General features: G+C 33.5%; 2 protein-coding genes across 5 annotated transcripts in view; one reads left to right on the forward strand and one right to left on the reverse strand.

Moving 5' to 3' along the window:
- LOC143239702 (uncharacterized) overlaps positions 1 to 14738 on the reverse strand; it is a 41852-nt gene extending 27114 nt beyond the window's left edge. Inside the window, exon 1 of the mRNA XM_076481089.1 lies at positions 14486 to 14738. The gene's annotated coding sequence lies outside the window, so the exon portion shown is untranslated. The remainder of the gene's footprint in view (positions 1 to 14485) is intronic.
- LOC143239701 (carboxypeptidase D-like) overlaps positions 10508 to 18367 on the forward strand; it is a 33617-nt gene continuing 25757 nt past the window's right edge. Inside the window, exons 1-2 of one of the 4 annotated variants that reach the window (XM_076481085.1) lie at positions 10508 to 10651; positions 12741 to 12850. Coding sequence is in view for 1 of the 4 variants with exons in the window: in XM_076481087.1 (XP_076337202.1) it covers positions 12844 to 12850 (7 nt within the window). In the remaining 3 variants the exon portion in view is untranslated. The remainder of the gene's footprint in view (positions 10652 to 12740; positions 12851 to 18367) is intronic. The other 3 variants (XM_076481087.1, XM_076481086.1, XM_076481088.1) reach the window with 3 other exon arrangements.

An 18367-nucleotide genomic window follows, 5' to 3' on the forward strand; every position in this document is an offset into this window, starting at 1 on the left:
AATCTACTGTTTAGTTTGCTTGGCCTAACCAATACTTTCGTATCTGTATGTGCTTTCATCTTATACTTTTGCTGCTTTAAATCATTTGTTCTTAATCCGAATGACAAAAAACTGAAAATAGTCCATATTTATTCTGTGATAAAAATGTTAGACCGATAATTCATGTGGCATTTTAATTAGTGATGTCGAGAAAATCCACTTGTAGAGAAATATATATGCAAAAATGGCTCGTTTGGGTTGAGAAAATATTTTACGTAGAAGAGCGAACAACGTTTCGACCTTCTTCGGTCATCGTCAGATTCACAAAGAAAGAGGTAACTGACCGGAAGCTGACCACATGTTTGGAAGGGGTTGTGTAACTAAGTGTCGGAATGTGGAGGGCGGTGTTAGATGTTTGAATATATAATTTTATATTATTTATTTTATTATATTAATATAGGTATAAAGGCGTTCCTTTATATTGGTTTATTTTGGGTTTAAGTTGTTGTATAAGTAATTTACAGAAAAACTACTTAAAGCCATGTTGAACACAAAACACAAAGTACTACATGACTTACAGAAACATAAAATGAACCTAGACCATCAACTGGCATGCTGCATTAATCCAGAGATTTACGGACTTATACAACGAAACATAAACCAAATCAATACTAAAAATGACAGAGATAAAAAGATCTGCTAGAACAAAAAACTAGAAAAACTAAGATGCAAACAACAAAAAAGACATTAACATGACAAACCGTTGATAACCTCATAATTAACAGATCCGACCAACAATTAAACACAGACGAGATACATCAACTTAACAAAGGAGTCAACTTTGCAATAGCACCTAGGTACATTCCAACCTTAGAAATCAAAACATGTTTAGAAGCTCTAGCCAGGAGACTTGTGATACTTTCTACAGAAAACAACCAACAGAAAGAAGACAACTTAGATAATTTTATTGACATCCAACAGCCAAACTTCCCAGGTAAAATTAAAAATTTATATTTTCCAAAAACAACATCTCAAACGATTTTTTCAAAGAATTTTCTCACAAAACCATCAACATAATTTCACAAAACAGAGAGCTAAAAAACAATCTTACAAAAAGAGACATTAATTCCATTAAAAACTAAAACAAGACAAAAACATAAAAATTCTAAAAGCAGATAAAGGTAACGCTACAGTCATAATGAAGACGAATGAATACATCCAAAAAAATGAAAAACATCCTATCAGACACGAATAAATTTAAACCAATACACACAAATCCAACAAAGACACACGAAGATGCAACTGAACAAATTATTACTAAAAATGAAAAAAGACAATACAATTTCACAAACACTTTATTCCTACCTACGTAAAACCGACTCACGCACACCACAAATATACGGCATCCCCAAACCTCATAAACCAGATTGTCCATTACGACCAATAATGTCCACATATGAATCGTTTAATTACAATCTTGGTAAATACACAGCATGGGCATTCTTCAAATATGTAACATCAGCCAGCTCATTCATCAAAGACTCTTTTAATTTCAAGTCTAATCTAAATCAACTTAATCATAAAGCCTTAATGGCCAGTTTCGATGTTATATCCCTCTTTACAGAAGTTCCAACCACTGAAGCCTGCAAGATAGCCTTAAAACTCTATATCCGAGACCCTAACCCAACTACAGACATTCCCAGCAACCAATTAGCAACTCTCATAGAATTCACCACGATAAAGACAAACTTCATGTTCAACAACCACAACTATATACATACAAAGGGCCTAAGCATGGAAATCCAGTATTACCAATTCTAGCCAATATTTTTATGACACAAGTTGAAACACAAGCAATTAACACAGCATTACTTCCACCACTATACTGGTACAGATATGTAGATGACACAGTTGCATTAACTCTATACATCCTAACATTAATTTCACATGTGAACAGGAAGAAAGCAATCAAATATCATTTCTTAACCTCAAAATTACAAGAACCGACACACAATTTAAAACAGAAATCCACCGAAAAATAACCCATACTGAACTATACATTCCTTGGGACTCAGCACATGAAACAAAACAAAAACTCAACATACTAAGAAACCAAATAAACACAGCCATAAAACTATGCTCACCAGATAAAATTAACGATGAATTAGACAAAATAAAACAATATTTCATCAACATCAATATGTTTCCTCCATAAACCGTAGAAAACATTATACGCACACACCTAAACAAAAAGCAAAATCAACTAACAAAAGTAAATATATCTCATGAATCAAAAAATCACGAAACCGTATACTGCTGCATACCATATATTCCCGACATCAGCAGACAAATAACCAACATTTGGCAAAACCTAGTAACAAAATATGACATTCTACGTAAAATATTTTCTCAACCCAAAAGAGCCATTTGTGCATATACATGTGACATTTTGTGTAAACGCACACAATAGTTTTCTTTAAATCTAAGCGGTGTTTGTTGAATTTGTTTGTTGTTGGTTTTTAATTTCACGCAAAGCTAGATTCCTGTCTTCAAAGCTTCTACTACATTATATAAATATAGATTTTCTAAATCCTGTTTACACGCCAAAATAAAGTATTATAGAACAACCACAATTGTATAAGGATACAAGGGTGGACAGTTTCAAGTGTGTTCTTCAGTCCAACTTTGTTTTGTGAAAAAAGCTTCTTGTTTTTTATCCAAGATAGATGTTTTTACTCTAGGGATCAGGAGCGTTTAGGAATTGAACACTTCTCTTCACCTCACTTATAGCTTAAGAGCTATTATCAAAATACTTCGTGACAAAACAAAAACTTTATCTAGTGAACTGTCTATTCCCAATGTTGTTTTGTTTTTAATTTCACGCAAAACTCACAACTCGAGAGCTGTCTGTTCCTACTTTAGCAACGATAGATTAGAAAGAAACCAACTAGCCAACACCATCCATTTCCAGTTTTTGGGTTACTCTTTCACAAACTAATAGGGGATTGTTTGTCATATAATAAGTTCCCACCGCTGATAGAGTTACCAATTTTGGTAATATGGATTCGAACCCCTGATCCTCAGGTTACAAGGCGAGCGCCTTAGCCACAAGGCCATGCCAGGCCTGCTCTATTCACTCAATAGCAGCAGAGGAAGCAGAAAAGCCTAAGCAGTCATGCAACTTAACTTGCTTCTAGAGAAACTTTTTTGTCGTCTTTCCTGCAAGAAACTTACAATCTATATTTTAAATAAAGATCCTAAATTCAATAAACGGGAATATTATTTCAACAAATCCAAGGGGAGGAAATTGGAGCCCCCCAAAAAAACTCATATTTACTGGGGAGATCTAAATATTCTACCCTATCAGTGCCCGAATTTAGAACCTAAACTGTAAAAAGCCTCACATTAATGAAGCGTAACATCGATTAAGTCACTTATATGTGGAGTAGTAAGTTATATAGCTTGGAAATTTATCCGTTTACTGAAGATTGGTATGTGGTTTTAGAGTGTTTTGTTGATAAGAGCATTTTTGGTCATATTCTTCAAAAGATCTTTTGGAGTATGTCACTCGGTACTATCTCAAATCATGTGCACCAGCAGTTTCCAACGTCGTATTTTTCTTCGTTAGATTCGGAATCTGACAACTGAGGATCTTAGCTTGTGCCTGTTCGTGTATATCATCTGGATTGACGGTCGGATGTCGAGAGATGCACTATAGCTGTTGGTGGAATGTTTGTTTTGTTATCTACTGCTGTTGGTCTTTAAAGAAAATTAGATTACTTTGTGGCTTAGATTTGATGAATAGTTGGGGAAATTGGTTTTACACATGTTTTGATAAGGTCGAAATTCCTTTTCTGGTTTGGTTTTAGGACCCTAAAATGAAAGTAATGCAAAAAACACGATGAAGAATTCTCTCTCTGCTACCTGACGGGAAGCGATTGCTGTCTTCATGAAAAGAGCAATCTTTCTAGTTTTTCTATATGAGTGTCTTATGCGAGCTTTCGAAGATGTGCTCTTTTTAAGTGTTTGGCAACCTTTAGATTAGTGAGCTTTCCAAAATAATTATTTTAACATGATTTCTAACTTTATGCATTATTATGACTAATTTCCAGTTGATTTGATGATGAAGATTTTTCATGTGTACAAAACAGTTATATTTGTTTGGCCACTTTTAACATTCTTTTTGTGTTATTCGAATCTGGTATCAAAATTTTTATCATTTTTTGCCAAAGTAAACTTTTAGCAAGCTCACCATGCTGTGTGGATATCCTGCTCCTCATCTCGATCAGTAGGTTTATTTGAAGGTAAGAAAATGTAAAGATTTTACTATATTTATGAACAGTTATGAAGCCATTATTTCAGATATATTTCTCTAAAACGCCATGTAAAAGTTGTAACACTTAGCTTTATTTTTACCGAATCACTTATGATATTTGAATGTTTCGTTCATGAAACTTAATACTGATCAGACAATATTTTTCTCCTTTATGCAAAGTCATTTTTATTATGAATTTTTAAAATGCATACCCCTATCCATCACATTTCTCTTGTTGTCTATCATCATTACAATGGAACTTTGCTATGATGCTCTTGTACTGAAGATATGAAAAATACTCTTAGTGCTGAAGAAAAGATAAATTGCCAATGCCTTTAACAAGCTCTATGTTCTCTTAAGACACTGTGGTGGATCAATCACAAACAGTGATGCGTCAATACCCTATTGCTTCGAACCAAAGTACTCAGAATGGAAGCCACATAGGTCAACTATTGAGTTAGCGATGAACTATTTGTCAGTTTCAAAAACGCTAATACTGATATATCGAAAGTGTTCGGCCGTACTATTTTTGTTTGTGTCTATTTTATTAATATCAGCATATTGGGGGTATTTCTATTTATAACATATATTTTGAATAATTTCATACTGATGTTTTGTTAAAAACAATAAACCTGTAATAATTGTTTCTTTCTTTATGAAACTTATTAACACATAGTTAGTTAATCTGTCTGGTCTCAGAAAGGATATTGAATAATATCCTTGAAGTTTCTGAACTGAAAGTTTGAAATTATACGACTTATTTTTCGTTTAGGAATAAGTAAGGAATATTCGTTACTACCCTGTTTTATCTCTAATTGTTTTTAGTAGTTTCAGATGTTTCACAAGTGGCTGAACATACTCAGAAGCCTTTAATATTTATGTACGTTACGTCATCGCCAGTATGAAATCTATTACACCCACTGTATCTAGCCATAAAGATCCGAAACAGATGTGAACAGGATATGCAACTAAATTTAAAATATACTAGAGTATTATATATATAATGTACTTGGACAAAATCGAAAGTGTTCAACGATTATTGCAATATGAACGACATTGCATTTATGACAGAGCTGAGCACCTAACCCACTCTGTGCATGTGGAATATGTACTTGAATATGTTTGGCCACATACCACAAAACTCCTACTGGCATTTGGGTTTCGCTTAAAACGTTATTTCGCAGTTTGTTCATAGTTATAAACAGATACAGCTGTGTATTTTAGATATTATTTTTGTCTTAAGTGAAACGTGTAAATAGCAATTTGATAAAATAAATTATAATGTGCAAAACAGTTGCAACATATATTTGAGTATGCCCCAGTTTTTCTTCTTGTATTTGTGTGTTTTCGTTCCTTTGTTTGTTTTGCATAACACATTATCAACTAAACCTTTTGTAGATAATCTTGCTAGAGAGGTTGTGGGAGATTTTAAGTGCGCCAAACATTGCTAGTTACCAACATTCTTTAAATATCAAAATCATCTTATTAATTTTAGTATTATCCCACAATAGTAATGATCTAAAGTATGTTATATAACATTATTCTAAATCGATATAAATGTAAGTCCTGAGTATAACCGTTATTCTAATCAGTTAAGATATACGGCCTGTTATGTGATACTATCCCAGGAGAACAAAGATAAATGTAGCCTAATGTCCTACTATTTGACGCTATCCTAAAGAGAATGTATGTTCTACTTTATCGGACACGTGTCTTATGAACGAGAGTATAAACGCTCCCTACAATCCCGTACCCGTCTTAACCTGAAGACGACCTAGGAAGGTCAAAACTTTGTTCTCTCCTTAACAATAATACCAGTCGTTCTGAGATACACTTTTATTTCAAGTGGGTTTCTCGTCATCAAGAAACATAAATACTGCTGTGTGGTGTTACCCTAAAGATAATATTATCTCAGACAGTGAAGATACGTGACTTATTGTATGATATTACCATAAGTATAAAAGATGTATCACCTAACACTCAACGTTATATTCTATAATAAATATAGAAAGGCAATACATGTAATATTGCCGTAGTAAACAGACATATGACATCCTGTTTAATGCTAAAAATGACATTGAATATGTATAACATGCTGTGCGATGTTAAACTGCGATAATAAATAATTATGTTCTGTTGTGTGGTGATACACATTGATAGCACAAATACATCAATAATCAAATGTATAATATAAAATCAGGAGAGCAATGATATGTGACATACTGGATGAAATAGAGAAAAACTACAGAACGAGCAGGATCTGTGGAGAGACGTGATCCCCTAGGAATGTTCAGGGACAGTGGTCCTTCTTCATTCACTAATGAAACGGTTAAAAAAAAGGTTTGGACAAAGCAGAGTAATGAAAGATGTAAAAGGATTTTTTTTTTTAATTTTGCTATATTGTAACTCACAATCACTGGATTTGCTTTGAAATTCTTCTCAGTATTAGTGAACTATCTACTTAAAAAAAGTTTTGCTTTATAACTTTAAAAACTCTATGACGTTACTTTATGATATAATTAAATGAAGTAAAGTGCTGGAGATTTTAATATTGTAGCGAAACAGCATTCTTACTAACGAGTGTCAATTCAAACGTTTACTCAACAACTGTAATTTGAAAAAGTAATACAAAAATATGATTATATTACAAAATCTGACCAGTTGATGTCCAAAGTATATTAAAACTGACATTTATGTTGCTAGAAAATGTAATGATTTGTTGTATAATATTTCAAGAGTTATATACATGTATAATCATTGTTAGAGAAAATTAATGTGTGTGTGCTTTCTTATAAAAAAACCACATCAGACTATTTGCTGAGTCCACCGCGCGAAGAATCGAACACGTAATTTTAGAGTTGTAAATCCTGTAGACTTACACCTGTACAAGCGGGGACGTAGAAAATTTATACTAATAAAATTAAGTAAACAAAATAAAAACGAAGGACTGCGTTAAAAACATCAAATCTAAACCTCTGACTAATTATATTAACTTGTAATAATGATAACAAGAAAAACAAAATGCGTGGCATAGCTAACTAATGAATTAATACTTGGTGTAAACGTGTTATCAATGATATAAGTATGGTTACCAGTTTCGGCCCCAATCTTCATTTCATTCCTTTAAGTCACACACACCATCTTTTTTCGCCCTCCCATTTGTTCACACCAGGTGTTTTTGATTAAATATCATGGCTATATGTTAATACACATCAACTAACCAAAGCAGGTTAGAAAATAGCACTCGATAACAACCAACATTTGCTTTAGGATCATAAACCTATTATTCAGAACAGACCTATTCTTTTGCAGATACAACCAGTTACTTTAAAATATATGATGGTAGTTTTCCTCTCTAAAACAGTGTTAATAACTTCCTTTATAGTAACGTCATGGAAAGTAGATTAACAGTTTCTTGTCATCCCCTGCATGCACTCGCTACACTTGTATCATGCATTATTGTTAATGTTAATTTCTTTAACTAATATCACGTGACGCTAAACTCTCTTTAATTAGGATAATTTCATAACATTTATCAAATCTGTTCTGAAAAAATGGCAATGAATAACAACCATCCACCCCATGATTCTTTTGAAAACTTGAGCTAGAAACTGATAATATAGTTTGCTTGGCCTAACCAATTCTTATGTCTATGCACGTGCTTTCATCTTTATTTTGTTTGTTTTTCATTCGGATTAAAGATGACTGATTTAGAGCACCAGAACTATTACTTTTTGGTAGAGCTGCAGTAAATGTTCAGGCCGATAGCTCATATGACTTTTTAATTAGGCGTGCTTATATATTTTGATTAAAATTGAGTGATTTTTTGTTTAATAACTTTGCACACGTAACTTATATTTAAACAAAGATTGTTGGTTCTAAAGATCTATTAGTGCACCAAAGATGAAATTATCCATGAAAGTTAACGATGTTTTTGTTTAAAATAAAATTCCCGTATTTTCGATGCAATGAAAAAATAAAAGGAAGAAATTCAGTTAAAACTGGAGATTTTATAATTCATGTATCTCTTAATAGATTCCCTTGATATCTGATATGTGAAATAAGAGTCAAATAGTGCACATCCACATATTTGATAGTTTGGAATAACACAGACGGAGATACAGAAAGTGGAAGTTCTCTAAACTAACGCACCTGTTAATAACAGTGTGTTTTTGTTGCACGACACGCTAACGTGTCTTGATTTTACCATGAATTATTTACTTAAACAGAATCAGTACCTTCAGTGAAGTGGCCAAAACAATAATACTTCTTTTATACACACTTGAATAACAAAGAAAGGAAACTATATTGTCATGTAATAGAAATGTTAAAATTGCTGTAAGGGAAGATGATTTATGTTGTCAACGTTTCAGCCAGAGAACTTGACTAACATTAGTCTTGCTTACTGGATGATACAAATGTTTCATCCCACCCTTTTCTTGTTCTTCATATATACTATTTTACTTTTTTTTTTCTAAAATTCAAGTTCATAAGCGAAAATCTCAGTTAAAAATTTTGTAACAAGAAAAGATTTTCATAATTAATTTCTGGATTATTTATCAATGTTCGATCTGCCTAGACAGTGATCTCATTTCTACGGAATGAACCAAAAAGACCATACAGTGGTATTTCTGCATGTACTAGACGGAAGTCAGGCAAAGGGAGTTTCTCTAATGAGCCGATTTTAATTTCTTATCATTTGAAAAACAGAAAAGCTGACACGTACCTTGACGTGTTTGGTTTAAAAGTTTATAAAGGTCGACAATGGTTACTATACTAAAATGATAAACTGTCAAGATTAATATAATCAGAAATGGTTGGCGTTTGGCATGATCAAAGAATGTCCAAAGACAGATGACCTACTTATTTGTTTCCTTATTTATCTCTAAAGAGACAATGTGAATAAACCATGACCACCTAGCTACTGTAAACCACCCATGTCCACTAGTAGGGTCATTACATCAGATCTTTTTGTACAACAAACAAAAGTGAATGAAATGAACTTATGTATGAAGTTCTCCTTTATCTTCATTTAATTAGATTGTTAAAATATTATGGTCATCTCTTTCTGTTATGACTGACCACATGTGTAAATTTACAAAATTCTATCGCGTACGCGCCACTTAGTATCTCGCGAGCACAATATATTTTTCTCTTTTACGATGTCCCTTTAGGAGTTTATTACTAACAAAAAAAATGTTTTATAAACATTAAAGCTTTTTATATAGACATGTTTACTTTACACACATATAAAGAGAATAACAACACGTACAATACTGATGAAATAATTATTAAAGCTGAAATTCTCCAACTAGATATAAGTTAAATGTATGATTAAAAAACTTCATACATCAAGAAGTATTAGTTAAATATATTAAGAGAACTTGGTGCATGGCATGGCCAGGTTAATTAAGACGTTCAACTCGTAATCCGAGGGTCGCGGGTTCGAATCCCCGTCACACCTACCATGCTCGCCCTTTCAGTCGTGGGGGCGTTATAATGTGACGGTAAATCCCACTATTCGTTGATAAAAGAGTAGCCCAGGAGTTGGCGGTGGGTGGTGATGACTAGTTGCCTTCCCTCTGGTCTTACACTGCTAAATTATGGACAGCTAGCGCAGATAGCCATCGTGTAGCTTTGCGCAAATTGTTTACGTGTGAAAAATAAAATTATTCTGGTGTCATCAACCACATGAGGAATTATAAGATATCACTAACTGTTAAATAGAATTTAATTTTGATATGAATAAATTTTTAACATTTATACTTGTTGTTGTTCCCAGGAAGTTAAACTAAGATCGTAATATCGTCAGTTGTAAATAAACAGTGAAAAACAGATATACAGAATGTATTAAATAAATACATGGAACCAAGAGAAAGCTTAATGTTTTATATTGATAAATTAAAATAGTAACCAATTTCCGTGTTGGGCTGGCACATTAAACAGTAAAATTAATTATTTATATGATAGATTCAACAAAAAAAAAAAGATTCCTGTGTTATATAGACACATTAAACAATGAAAAAAGACTGGAGTATTACTTATTCAGTTTATTATTCAAAAAGATACTTTTGTAAATATATAAGATATGGGTTTTATGCCCAAAGTTGCATTAACCGAAGGAAATAAAAGTTAGTTCCCGTGCGTGGTTTTTTTTAACCATACAGGAAATGTACTGAGTCTCTGTGAGAAAGACCGTGAACAGTATTATTCATTGGCATATGACGTGCATCCGGGGTGAGTAGGAACGAGATTATTTTATGTGTAACTCATATAAGGTACCAGTAACGAAACACTGATTCACACCACCAGCTCTGCGTCAGACTTGACATCTTAAATAAAGAACAATCAGTAAAGGTAAGCTTACTTATTGTGTATTATAGATAACATTGTACATTCTCGACAATGAGACAAATGATTGAATCGTACTTGATGTTGGGCTGGGCATGACTTAGTTGTCACATCCCGTTTCTGTAATATATATGTATATATTCGTGCTCCTCACTTTAGGGCCGTGGGTGCATTATAAGTGTGACAGTCAAATCTTATTATTATCCTATTGTGTAAATACATTAAACCATAAAGAGACTGATATATTCTTGTATAGATACATTAAAGTAGTAAACAAATATTAGTAATTGATAGTGAGTGGTGCCGACTAGCTGTGTTTCTTCCTGTCTGTCAGCTAAAATTAGGAGCGTGGTGGTTTTATGCAGACATCCAAAAATAAACATTTCATATTTGATATTCAAAAACAAAGCATTATCTCACCCCACTCCCTACAGTAGCTCAGCGGTGTGTCTGCAGACTTACAACGCTAGAAACCAGGTTTCGATACCCATGATAGGAAGAGCACATGTCGCCTTTCATGTAGCTTTGTGCTTAATGTAAAAAACAACAACAAAACATTATATATAAACATTGTAAAATTCATCTATTAATTTAGTTAATTACTTTATTTTAGCCTACAAACAAAGAAACGTCTAATCAGCAATATTCTTACCCTGGAGTGAAGAACAAATTGTCAAACTACAATATAAACGGGCCTGGCATGGCCTAGCGCGTAAGGCGTGCGACTCGTAATCCGAAGGTCGTGGGTTCGCGCCCGCGTCACGCCAAACATGCTCGCCCTCCCAGCCGTGGGGGCGTTATAATGTGACGATCAATCCCACTATTCGTTGGTAAAAGAGTAGCCCAAGAGTTGGCGGTGGGTGGTGATGACTAGCTGCCTTCCCTCTAGTCTTACACTGCTAAATTAGGGACGGCTAGCACAGATAGCCCTCGAGTAGCTTTGTGCGAAATTCCAAAACAAAAGAAACAAACAAACAATATAAACTATTAAATTTATTGTAAAGTTCCAGCTTACAGACATTAATATTGAAGTTTAATATTGAAAAACACATCATCAGCATTGTATTAAGTCGTATTGACTTAAATTTCGAAATTTCAAATTATCATTTAATTCATACAGATCTTCCTTCTAATTACTATTCAAAGACTATGAGGTTCCTGAGTTACAATTAACTTTCATACTTTTCCGTCCTGTGTTTAATAATCATACAAATACTGTGGGATTCTAACACTGCACAGTAACTGTTTCACTTTCAAGTCCTTGTTTTAGTAAATATCTAAATATGGTTGAACTTCCTGTACTATAAGGGTGTCTGTATTATATAATGACCTTTACGCCTTCACATCCGTTGTTATAAACTATTCAAATACTGTGAGTGTTTAAAAGTCAATGCATGATATAATATAGAAAAGATACTAGAGAAAAGGCAGCTAATTATTACCACCCATCGCAAACTCTTGGGCTACAATTCTGTCAACAAATAGTGGGATTGAACCCGTGACAGGCAGAGCAAAGATAACCCACTGTGTGTGTGGCTTTGTGTTTAACACAACATAACCACAAACTCTACAGTTGTTCGATAATTGCGCGTAGCTTTGCGCGGAATTCATAACAAACAAAACTGTCACGGGTATCGATATCCAATTTTTAGCGTGTAAGTCTACATCGGGGCTCTTGAAGCATAATTTTATTTTTGGTGTACATTGAGAGCGACATTCTTCTATAAACAACTAAAGAAAAGTGTGTCTTGTAAAACCCTGTGTGGCACAGCGGTATATCTGCCGACTTAAAACCCTAGCAACGAGATTTCGATACTCGTAGTAGACAGAGCACAAATAACCCACTGTGTAGCTTTGTGCTTAACTCCAAATAAACAATTGTACCATAGAAATGTTAGTTACATTATTGAAGCGAAGCTGGTGTAAAATCTAATTTTCATAAATATTTTGAAAATCAAAAACAACGTATAAACTATACGCAACTTGGTACTTAGTTCACTGAGAGAGAACAAATTAAATCAGTAAATCACTCCTGTCTAATTATTTTACGCAATAATACATTCATAATATATCTGCGTGTTTTCTTATTGCAAAGCCACGTCGAGCTATTTGCTGTGTCCAACGAGGGGAATCGAACTCCTGATTTTAACGTTGTATGTCCGAAGACTTACTACTGACCCACCGGAGGACTTAATGATATGAAAGGTAAAGATGCTCCAACTCAGCTTTGAAATATTATTATTTGTTGTATTTGCATCACATATAGAAAAGTATTCTAAATGAATGTAGTGTTAGTAAACTAGATTATTTGATTTCTTTGATAGAGAAATAGATCGTGTAAGACAAAACTGAAATGTCTTTTATTTCAACCACAACTTTCGTAATTTCAACCAGAATATCTGGACAAATGTAAAAATAAACGTTTTATTTTGGACGATTATACGTAATCCATCTTCAACGATTTTCTGTGAAAATAACCAAGTTCTCATTTAATGAAATAATCAAACCTGAAAAAATGTAATATATCAAATTGGAATAACCTGTTTATTTGTTGTTAAACGCAAAGCTATACAATGGGCTAAATGCGATTTGAACATAACTTGTGTCAAAACCCGAGTTTAGCGTTATAAGCCTTCACGTTTACTGTTGAGTCACCGGTAATAATAGAGAGAAAAATGATAAAAGAAGCAAGAGAACAGTTAAAAAACTGAAAAGTTTTAGTTTATAGGATCTAGTCTGTATTGGTTGATTAACACTGTTTCTTTAATTAATAATACTGTTTCAAAGTAAAATTTTGAAATTTATTCAAATAATATGGTCGGCAATGTTTTCTGTATTTAAAAATATCAGACGTGCACGCATTTGTATTGAAGATTCAGTTTTTGTGGAAACATCTGATTGTTATGAACATACGAAACGAGATATCGTTTAGTTTTCATAATGTAGGTGGCTGTACAATCGTAGTTCTCGACGTATGTGACCAAAGAGGTGGTAGTTTGTTTTGTCTTATACGTTTTTCAACATAAAATTGATTTTACAAATTACTCTATTTTATACAAAGAATAGTTAGTACATGTGTATTGAGTTAATTGCATTTTATTTGAGTTGTAGGTTCGTTTTACAAAGGTTGGGAAAATGCATATTGTCAGACAACTGAAAACATTGAATGGTTTCATTTTATAACTGAATTTGGTTTTTAAACAATTACTTGTCAGTCTTCTAGCAAGGTTTGATGATATCCATTTCTTTTTTAAAATTTTGTTTTAAAAGGTCTATACAGTATAGAGAGTTTGGTAGCTCATACAAACTGTGTAGAAACTGTTGGCAAAAAAAACAAAAAGAGACTGTTCTAATGGGTGGATATGGCACTACCAAAAGAGACTGTACCATGTTTTCTCTCGGTGAACAGATGTGTAAAAAGCGCTAAATTATCTTGTTATAAGGACGTTTAGGAATGGTGACTTTATTTTACAATGCACAGACGAATTATATATTCAGGCATAGCGGCTTAGTCTTTCGAAACTTATTGTTTCGGACAGAAAATAACGAAGGTATCGTTCAAATAGTTTTTTGTAAAGGAGAGATTTGAAGCTAATAGGACAGTCTCTTAAATATAAGAGTTTATGGAAGTATAGAAGCCCCACGATGGATCGGCAGTAACCTTACGGACATTAACACAAAAAAAAATTGGATTTCGATTCTTCAAGATAAACACAGCAGATAGCCTAATGTGGCTTTACACTAAACCAAGAGTGTGTGTTTGAAGTCAAGCAAAAAGCTGTCTATCTGTATTTTTACCACCACTGAGACAAACAGAACATGAATAAAAAAACAATTTACCTCTATCGTCTCTACGATCGGTTCTCAAGCTTACAACGTGATGTTCCACTGGCCTAACGGTAAGTCTGCATGCCTACAACGCTACAAATTGAATTTTGAACTCTGATGTTCAGCTTTTACATTAGCGCCTTTTCACTAGGATAATTCTAGAGAAAGCCACTAACATGTGTCTTTCACTACTTTTCTAGCAAAATATTAAAAAAAACAAAGCTACAACAACATCTCACCCTCTCTATCAAAACAGACCTAACGTTGTCTGGTGGTTACAGTGCACGACTCGTAATCTGCGGAACGTACATTCGAATTCCTCTCACCTAACATGCTCACCCTTTCAGCCATAGAAAAGTTACGACGTGATAATTAAGCCCACTATTCATTTGGAAAAGAGTAGCTCAAGAGTTAGTGGTGGGTGGTTTAAACTAGCTGACTTCCCTCTATTCTATCACTGCTAAAGCAGAGGCGGCTATCCCAAATAGCTCTCGTGTAGCTTTGCGAAAAATTCAAAACAAAGTAAAATAAAGTTTACCAAAACAACTACTTTATCAGTAGTAGATAGATGGCGCTGTAAAGGGTTCACCCTGAGGATCTACATTTGTCAACATCTTTCTTTGTTTTCACAATCATCATTATTAGGAGACTCCTCTGTTAACTTCAAACTTGTTCTTCACAAAAGGTAGGTAGGCATTAGTTTCATTATTATCCGCTCGAAACAAAGCTTTTCACATTTTTAATGTATCTAAATCCATAACGTGAATAACCTAACTCTTCTTTTGATACACGTTCTCGTAATAAGAAACACTGTCAATTTCTCTACGTCTGTTAACAGGGGAAAAACGCTTTATAATCCTTTCACAGATTTTGACAATGTCTTTAATCCTTTCACAGATTTTGACAATGTCTTTTTCCTCCCTTTACAACAAAACATTATTTCTTGTATTTTCAATACGTTCCACACAATTTACTTAAACTACCGGACTCTCCAGGTTTTACACATCTTGAAATGAAATGGTTACCACCAAATTTTATAGATAAAGTCACATGTAATTTACCAAACACTAAGCTAAGTCTTAAAGTCAAACCACTCAGTGTTTCCGAAAGTACTAAAGCGCGTCCACAAAAGCCGGATCCTCAAGTCCATGCGTATCCGACATTTTTAATAGCAAAGAAAAGAGTGACCACCATATCACTATATATGATTTAAAAATTCTAAATCCAGGCACATTTGACAAAATTATTAATCAAAGAAAAACTGTTTATCAACCAAAATAGGCAAAATATTTTATTGATACCTTCTATGTAATAAAACTCATTCAGTTCTCTTTAACTACCCGTAACTTACATGTTGTTTTCTTTTTTGTTTTCTTAGTTTTTCTCTCCATATTCTATGTTTACATAAAGTTAGTAATGCTATTCTATTTTAATTGCTACATTTAACTTACATTTTAACTGTTTTAGCAGAAAATCGGTGAAGATGAATGTGTGTAGTCTGAAGTAAAATGTTTATTTTCACTATCGTCTTTAACTTCTTGTTGATCTTTTGCTTTATCTGAATCAAAAGAGTTTGTACGTTTATTTGTTTCCTGTAGACATAAAGCTACACAAAGCGAAATCTATTTTCTGAATTGTATAATTATAGGTCCTCTAATTTACCTCTGATGCACCAGGAAGAAACATGTCAGTTTTCTGACTTGCAAAGAAGTAGCGTGTGTAGAAAACTATAATACGTTTAAATATTTACTTTATAATTATACATAATAAGACGAAATTTGAAAAAGAAAAAACTAAACACGATCATTGTTTTCAAGTTGTGTCTTTTTTACATTAATCACTGATTGGGTATGAGAGAAGATTGTTTTTTATTGTTTCGTGTAAAGTTACCCGAACATTATCAGCGCTAGGTGTCCCTAATTTAGAAGTAATGAAATATAGAACGGGTAATTAGTCAACCCTTGGGTTACTCTAATCTAACACGAGGATTGATCATCACGTTATAACGATCTCTCGGATGAAAAGACAAGCACACTCAATGAAAAGGTTCGAATCCGAGACGCAAAGTTTGTGAGTCTAGCACTCTAACCATCAGCCATGTCAGGATCATACAAGAAAAACTAAATTGTTAAACATAAACTGTATTTGTAATGCACAATAATTTATCTGAGCGTTTATTTCATCTGTTTATTTATAACGTGTTATAATGACGCTCCAAATACAAAGAATCTGTATCAGAAGTGAAGCCACCTTTGTATGGGCTTCACTTCATGAGCTGATTTCCCTGTATCCTTACACAATTAAATTAGAGGCGGCTAGCGCAGATAGAACTCATGTAGCTTTGCGCGAAATTCAAAACAAATTCAAATACTTTATGAAAGGGATTATTTGGATTAATATTATAATTGAACATTTCTACGACTTACATGTATATAAGAGAGTTAAGTACATGTTAAGTTTCAGATTTATGTTACGCGATAGGTATCTGCACTAGCAGTTTGTAAGTTTGAAATTATTGTCCAAATCTTGGTCTAATCGTTTAGAAACTAATAATATTGGTCATCGCTAACATTATAGTATTCTCACGGCTGAAAGGGTAACAATGTTCTGGGATAGGTTTCGATCTGGCGACTCGAAGAAATTGGCAAGACCTAACACCAGGCTAAAAGTTACAATCTTAAAGTAAGATTTAAAAAAAAAAAGAGAAATTTAAGGTGAGATTTGCAGTTATATTCAGGTTTATGGCAATCGTATACTGTTTAGTTTCTGCTACTAACTTCATTAAAGTGATCGAACTATATATAATAAGTAAGGACAAATCTTTAGAATTATCAAACGTCTCTGACGAGGCATAAAAAAAGTTTCATATGAGTAGTTTCTTCGGGTTACAAACAACCCATTATTCCGTTAACATCAAAGTCAACTGTACAGACATTTGACATGAGCTGCTGCTACGCAACTTAGAAAGTAATAATTCATTGCATACGGTTACGATTTTATTAGAATTGATTATTTAATGAATACATCATTTAAATTATTTTAAGTTTTAAAATTTCTGTTGTTTAAATACATGTTGTTTAAATAAATAATCAACAACGAAGCTAGTTCCTTCTAGTATAAATACGAATAGAAGCAGACAATGCGAAGTTTAGTCGCATCTTATAGTTACGGAAGAGTACAATAATCTACATTGTAATTCAGATTACTATTGTTCAAACACTATTTGATATAAAAGGTAAAGTTCTTTGGCAAACATAGTCAGTTACTGGTGATTAATGAATAACTGTTCAAGATTATAAAAAGTAACAGAAAAAGTTAGTAGATATCTATACATCTGTAAAAAATCACAGTCACATACACAGAAGTACTATGTGGTTTTTGGTTCTGATTTTTTCGGTACAGCAAAGTACCAGTAACTGTTTGTTTGTGTCGAAATTTCGGCAAGCTACCTAGCAAATTACACCCAAAGCTAACTAGCTCTAATTTTGAACTGATAGACTAATGGTAAAAAGTAGTTCCCACCCCCAACGCTTGGGCTATTTTTGTCTTATCAGATAGAAGGATTTGACCTTCACTTCTGTAGAAACATGTAGAGTGACTTTTGTTTTGGAGGATACATACTGGCCTTAACTAAAAATGTTTGTAGTTGTATTGTTTTGTTTGTTTCTTGAATTTCGCGCAAAGCTACTCGAGAGCTATCTGCGTTAGCCGTCTCTAATTTAGTAGTGTAAGATTAGAGAGAAGGCAGCTAGTCATCACCGCCCACCGCCAACTCTTGGGCTACTCTTTTACCAACGAATAATGGGACTGACCGTCACATTATAACACCCTCATGGCTCAAAACGCGAGCATGTTTGGTGCAACGGGGATGCGAACCCGCGACCCTCAGCTTAC

The sequence above is a fragment of the Tachypleus tridentatus genome, chromosome 13 (assembly GCF_004210375.1).
Source record: "Tachypleus tridentatus isolate NWPU-2018 chromosome 13, ASM421037v1, whole genome shotgun sequence".
Classification (NCBI taxonomy): domain Eukaryota; kingdom Metazoa; phylum Arthropoda; class Merostomata; order Xiphosura; family Limulidae; genus Tachypleus; species Tachypleus tridentatus.